Genomic DNA, 5,958 nt, shown 5'->3' with positions numbered 1-5,958 from the left:
ATATATCATATATGTGCCCGTTCTTAATGAAAACTAGCACTTATAAGTCCATATATAGGTGCTCCTTTAAAAAAAAACCCGCACCTATAATGACACGGCTTATATATGTGTGTTTTTATCTAACTTTTTCATATAAAGTCGGATGAAAGATAAATTTTATATCAAATTTGTAGAGCTCGACAAGATTTACAGCTTTGTAGTTGATGACTATTTATTTAAGGTCGTTTGGATGTCTAAAAATGTATTATAAGGTCTCGGATATATATATGCATAAGTGAATATTTAAATTTCTAAACGATCTTGGATGGAGACAACCTCAGCGGCGCAGGAGACGCGGCCGTCCCTCCGGCCGAGCGGAACGGGCCAGTAGGGTCCACTGGCGAGGAGGACAGCGTCACGGACCATGAGGGCGAGGATGTCGGCGCAGGAGACGGTGGAGGGGCAGGCGGCCTCGAGCCTGGACTTGACCCTTTGGACGGAGACGAAGTCGCGCAGGCTCCGGTTGGGTGGTGCGTCCCGCTCGGCCATGTTGTTGCCGCCGCCGACGCCGTGGGTGGAGCTCAGCAGCACGGAGGCGTCGCAACCCTGCAATCCCAATCCATGCATTCAGATCAGCATATACGGAGTAGCTAGTAGTAGAGCAGAAGAAAACTACTATATATATATGTCATCTATGTATAATACCCTGACGAAGCAGTCGTGGAAGTGGAGCCTGAGGATGGCGGCGGCGAGGGTGGGGGCATATACTTTTACAACATGACATTTATTATTCTACTCATCTTCCGACACTCGATCTGCTCCGGGTTTATATGGCGGAGCATGCATGTTCTCTACACATCTGACAGGCCACTTAATTACAGCCGTAGACCGAGGAATTGGTCTTAATTAGCTCTAGCTCAGTCAATACATGATAATGGAGTACATTTCTTTTTTAATTCTAAGAGCAAGTTTAATAGTACAGCCAAATGTTAGCTCCAAATTATTTATAGCTAATCTAATAGTCCATTCATACAATAGTTAACTATAAAAAATAGGAAAAAGTACGAATTACCCCCCTCCGAACTGTTGTGACAGTATGAATTACCCTCCGAACCACAAAACCAGACATATTACACCTCGAACTATTGATACCGGATGAATTACCCCCTCGACTCAATCCTAAACTGTTTTTCTCCTACGTGGCATACACATGTCGCTGACGTGGAAATTCAATCAGCAAAAAAAAAGAAAATATAGGGCCCACCTGTCATTATCTCTCTTCTCCCTCCGCCTTCTCTCTCTCAGGCATGTGTCGATGGGCAGTGGGCGGCGGCAGCGGCGCGCGGACGGGCGGTCGACGTGCGGGGGGCGACGGCAGAGCACGGGAATGGCACGACGGGCGACGGGAGGCGCCGAGGAGGGCATTGGAGGATGCGGCCTACGTCGTCATCGTCTTCTCTCTCTCTCTCTCTCTCTCTCGGCTCAGGCAAGCGGCGGGCGACGAGTCCTCCCCGAGGAGGGCGCGGTGGGGAGGGCAAGACGGGCGGCGGGCGGCCGAGGACATTGAATCGAGACGGCGGTCGTCTCTCTCTCTCTGGTGCCGTCGGGAGAGCCGAGCAAGGAGAAGCGTGGCGGATACTGACCGGCGGCCTCCAAAGAGGGGCGGATGAGGTTGGAGGTTGAAGACGACGACTGCGAGCTCGGGCGCGGTCGCGGCGATGACGGTGGCCACGGCCATGTCGACCCTCCGCCGTGCGCGCTGACCTCCCGACGGCCCGAGAGAGAGGGGTGAGAGAGAGAGAGAGAGACCAACGGCCCCAGGTTGAAGACGACGACGAGGAGCTCGGGCGCGGTGGCGGCGGCCGCCGGGGGGCTCGGAGCGGAAGGGCGGAGACGACCTCCGCCTCCACCCTCACCACTTGCCGCACTCCGCCGCTACAGGAGGGGGCACGGCACCACGGGGGCAGCGGGGCGGCGCGGCCCCAGGGGGGCACGGGCGCCGTCACGCTCGCCGCCCGCCACGCCCGCCACCCCCACGCCCGCCACACTCGACGCCTGCCCCGCCCCCACCACGCCCCGCCACACCCCGCCACGCCCGCCAGCCGCACCCCCGCCACCCGCCGCACCCGCCGCGCCGGCCGTGCCGGCCGCACGCCCATCGCCGGCCACCAACTCGTTGCTCCCAACGACATCTGAGACAGTGACAGAGAGAGATTGAGAGAAGAGGGGAAGAGAGATTTGTGAGAGTATGACAGGTGGATCCACCTTTTTTAAAAAAAATTGCTGACTAGATTGCCACGCGGACGCCACGTAGGACGATACCGTTTTGGATTGGGTTGAGGGTGGTTATTCGTCTGGTATAGATAGTTTAGGGTATAAAATGTCTGGTTTTGTGGTTTAGGGGGGTAATTCATACTGTCGTCATAGTTCAGGGGGGGGGGTAATTTGTACTTTTTCCTAAAAAATAAACTACACAATTAATACCCGGTCCCACCTCTCGTACACTCATAATGTCTTCGAGTCCGTGTTGCAGTTGGCTATAAATCTGTAGCCCGCTTTCTTCTCTTTTCTTCTTGATATGTGTGGTTATAGCTAGCTTATAGCTTGCTATTGTACCTGCTATAAGGATGATATCATGATAGTATAAATCTTTGTGTATCGGCTCACGGTTTTTTTTTATCACTCTTACCCTTTTTTTTCTTCAACTTATAAAACTTTGCTAGTTTTCCGTTCGCACGTTTTTCAAACCATTAAATGGTGGAGATTTGCTCTGATCCAACAAAAAGTAGTTCGAGGTAGCTGTAACTCACGGTACCAAATCGTTTCTGATCGTTCGATTTAACAATGCTCATCCTGCCCAGCTAGCTCCAACGATCGGAAACGATTTGATACCGTGAGGTATCGGCCGGTACCTCGAGATACTTTTTGTTGAACCAAAGCAAATGTCTTAACTGATATGTGTTTTTCAAAAGCATACAAGCTAGTAATTACTCCTACCGCTCTTAAATATAAGTATTCTCTTAAGTCATTTACCAAAGATTAAAGGTAGGGAAAATATTCCCTTTCAGTCAACTCATTACATAAAATTTGAAATTTGAAATTCTTAAATTCTCAAATTCTTCTTAGCGCCTGATTAGTTGGTCGATGTTCTAAAAAAGTTTATATTGCGTAGAAAATTTGAATCCTATAAACATTTATAGTTGGGATCGAAGAGAGTAGTTGGTGTCATTGTACAGTCGAAGAATGGACTGATAGCCTCGTTCGGAGGAAACACGGAACCAGGTCAAATGCCATGAGATTCGTAGCAGCAGACAGGGGCTGAGCTAGTTTAGGCCCAAATAAACAAGACAGACGAATAGAGTCATGGCTTAAGGCCTGTTTGGACTATGCATGGGCTCCTTTGCTAATCAAGTAACGGGCTGAATTGAGCCCATCATCGATATAATCAGAATGTCCATTTCCAAAATGCCTATGAAAAACACAGTACATAAGTATGGCATGTACTCCCTCCGTCCCAAAATATAACAATTTTTAGTATCTAGAATTTGTCTCAAAATATAACAACTTCTCCACCAACATTTTTTTCCCAACCAATCATAACCCTCCAACATTCACTTTTCCCACCTATCTTCACTTCTCAACAAATAACAACCCCTTCATATTTAATTATATCTACTTTTTTAATAATTGTGTCTAACTCTAAAACTCTCTATATTCTAGAACGGAGGGAGTATATATCAATGCAGGCATGATGTATATATACCTAGATTGGGTGCAAAAACATTCAAGTCAACAGTTACTAGTGATAAATTGTGAAAGAGAGTATATTTTAGTTATTGTCTCGTTTGAACTTATTACATATATCATGAATGAATTCACAAGAGTTGAACATAGATGCCACGCACCCCAAAAAACAAATTAAAAAGTAGCAAAACAAGAAACCCATTGGCATGCAATCTACGTACATAGTACATCAGTTACACACATATACATAGTACGCAGTGATGGATTCGTTCATCTGTACTGTACCCAAACCAAATTAACACGATCTTTTTTGCAAATAAACTGAAACCAATTAAAAAAATTGACGGAAGAAACCAAATAAATCGAACCTTTGATTAGTGCGCATGCATGCAGATGCAGTTACTTTATTATATGTTGATGGCGTAGCACTTGTTCCTGATCTCGCCCTGCGCCCCGGTGAGCACGTCAATGGTGCTCATCTTCACCATGGAGTCGGCGAAGTCGCGGAAGAAGTCGTCGGCGAAGTGGCCGGTTGCCTGGCGCTCGACGTAGGCCCTGGTGACGGGATCGGTGAGCAGCGCGGAGTCGGAGTGGAAGATGCCGCGGCGCTTGGCCACCAGCCGGTAGTAGCTGGCGTCGAAGGTGAGGAAGCTGCCGGGGTCCATCTCCGACAGGGTGGTGTTGTCGCTCAGGCTCCGGCACTTGGCCTTGAGCTTCGCCATGTACGCCGCGTCCAGCGCCGGGTCCACGTCGCCGTCGTTCACCAGGCCGGTGAAGTTGTAGAGGCGGTCGGAGAAGAGCGCGCAGTGCGCCGTGCCGAGCGTGTGGCCGCCGGAGAGGACGACGAGGTCCTTGGCGTCGAGGCCTTTGGCGGCGAACATCTGGGAGAGCTGGGTGAAGTTGGCGGTGGGGGGCGGCAGCTGGTTGGTGTCGTTGGCGATGGAGAGGCGGCCGTCGCGGCGGCCGAGCGAGACGGGCCAGGAGGGCCCGTTGGCGAGGACGACGGCGTCACGGGCCATGAGGGCGAGGACGTCGGCGCAGGAGACGGTGGCCGGGCAGGCGGCGTTGAGCTTGTCCTTGACCCGCTGCACCGCCCCGAAGCCGCGGAGAGTGAGGTTGGGCTTGGCGTCCTTCTCCGCCACGTTGCCGGCCGTCGAGTCGATCAGCACCGACGCGTCGCACCCCTGCAGGAGTAATTAAATTAAAGCAAGCTAGCTAGCGATATGATCGATCGATCGATGAGATGCATGAGACAGTACCCTGACGAAGCAGTCGTGGAAATGGAGGCGGAGGAGCGGGCCGGCGAGCGTCGGCGCCACCCGGAGGATCTCCTCCATCTCCCGCCGGACGATCTCCTCGACGTTCGGGCACGTCTTGCTGTAGAAGTCCATCTCCAGCTGGGCCATGGTCACCGCCGCAAAGCTGCACACGGCCAGCACGGCGGCTGCCATGACTGCCATCCTGCTGCTCCTCCTGTTCATCACCTTCACCCGCCCGCTGTTCCTCCACGCCATTAATTAATCAAGTGTGTACGACGACGTATCTCAGGCTCTCCTTCAGTGCACTAACTTAACTTGCATATAGTAGTGGAGAGAGCCTGGATCAGTGTGAGAGATAGATGGATGGAAGCTGCTTCTTATATATACACTTGTGTGCGCCCATTCCATGACAGCCCAGCTAATTGAACTCTTAATTAATTAGCTCTGTCGACGCTAGCAGCTCTGCAGCTGTGTCATGGAAAGTTACCCTACACGCTGTTATTTTTCACGTTGCATACATGCAAACTACCATAGTAGCTAGCATCAGAAAAAATTAGGTGGGGCCGGGAGAGATTACATACATAATTAAGTTTTCCGATTCCTTTGCAGGAATTAATAAAGATGACGAACAGTGCAAACTAAGATAACATAGCTAGTAGTACGTACGTACTACGCAGAAAATGCATGTGCGTGGCTGCTTGCCTACACCTTTTCTGGTCGATCTAGCAGCTACTCCAGCTAGCACAGTAGAACACATAATCCCTTTCGTTAGTTGAGATGTCGTCCGAGAAATGAAACGTACGTTTACAGTGGAAGTAGATGGATGGCAGGCATGCAGTTATAGGTTGCAAAGGCTGCCGGCAAGGCAACTATAATATTGCGATGCATGCGTGCCCCAGCAGAAGATGCGACTGCAACAAGATGTGTGTAGATGTGATTGTTAAAACGTACGGAATTGCCAACCTTCAATCGAAAG

At 50.4% G+C, this 5,958-nt stretch overlaps 2 protein-coding genes across 2 annotated transcripts; both read right to left on the bottom strand.

The window, feature by feature from the left end:
* Window positions 1-282: 282 nt before the first annotated feature.
* On the bottom strand, window positions 283-1,717 carry LOC127779222 (peroxidase 1-like). Its single transcript, XM_052305962.1, has 3 exons — window positions 1,619-1,717; window positions 685-771; window positions 283-585 (listed from the first exon to the last, which is right to left on the bottom strand). The coding sequence occupies exons 1-3, from the start codon at window positions 1,715-1,717 to the stop codon at window positions 283-285; spliced, it is 489 nt and encodes a 162-aa protein (XP_052161922.1).
* Window positions 1,718-3,905: 2,188 nt separating this feature from the next.
* LOC127778857 (peroxidase 1-like) lies at window positions 3,906-5,329 on the bottom strand. The gene is made up of 2 exons (XM_052305499.1): window positions 4,983-5,329; window positions 3,906-4,907 (listed from the first exon to the last, which is right to left on the bottom strand). The coding sequence occupies exons 1-2, from the start codon at window positions 5,235-5,237 to the stop codon at window positions 4,131-4,133; spliced, it is 1,032 nt and encodes a 343-aa protein (XP_052161459.1). The 5' UTR covers window positions 5,238-5,329; the 3' UTR covers window positions 3,906-4,130.
* Window positions 5,330-5,958: the final 629 nt, after the last annotated feature.

Source organism: Oryza glaberrima, chromosome 7, assembly GCF_000147395.1.
Source record: "Oryza glaberrima chromosome 7, OglaRS2, whole genome shotgun sequence".
NCBI lineage: Eukaryota > Viridiplantae > Streptophyta > Magnoliopsida > Poales > Poaceae > Oryza > Oryza glaberrima.
This window is presented reverse-complemented; position numbering and strand designations above follow the sequence as displayed.

What these genes read in the sequence shown, in the direction of transcription:
- LOC127778857 (XM_052305499.1), bottom strand. Translation starts at nt 5,237, where the DNA reads ATGGCGTGGAGGAACAGCGGGCGGGTGAAGGTGATGAACAGGAGGAGC. An exon ending in TCCACGACTGCTTCGTCAGG is followed by an intron (nt 4,908 to 4,982) that starts GTACTGTCTCAT and finishes TTACTCCTGCAG; the next exon opens with GGGTGCGACGCGTCGGTGCT.
- LOC127779222 (XM_052305962.1), bottom strand. Translation starts at nt 1,717, where the DNA reads ATGGCCGTGGCCACCGTCATCGCCGCGACCGCGCCCGAGCTCGCAGTC. An exon ending in TCTTTGGAGGCCGCCGGTCA is followed by an intron (nt 772 to 1,618) that starts GTATCCGCCACG and finishes GAAGATGAGTAG; the next exon opens with AATAATAAATGTCATGTTGT. An exon ending in TCCACGACTGCTTCGTCAGG is followed by an intron (nt 586 to 684) that starts GTATTATACATA and finishes TTGGGATTGCAG; the next exon opens with GGTTGCGACGCCTCCGTGCT.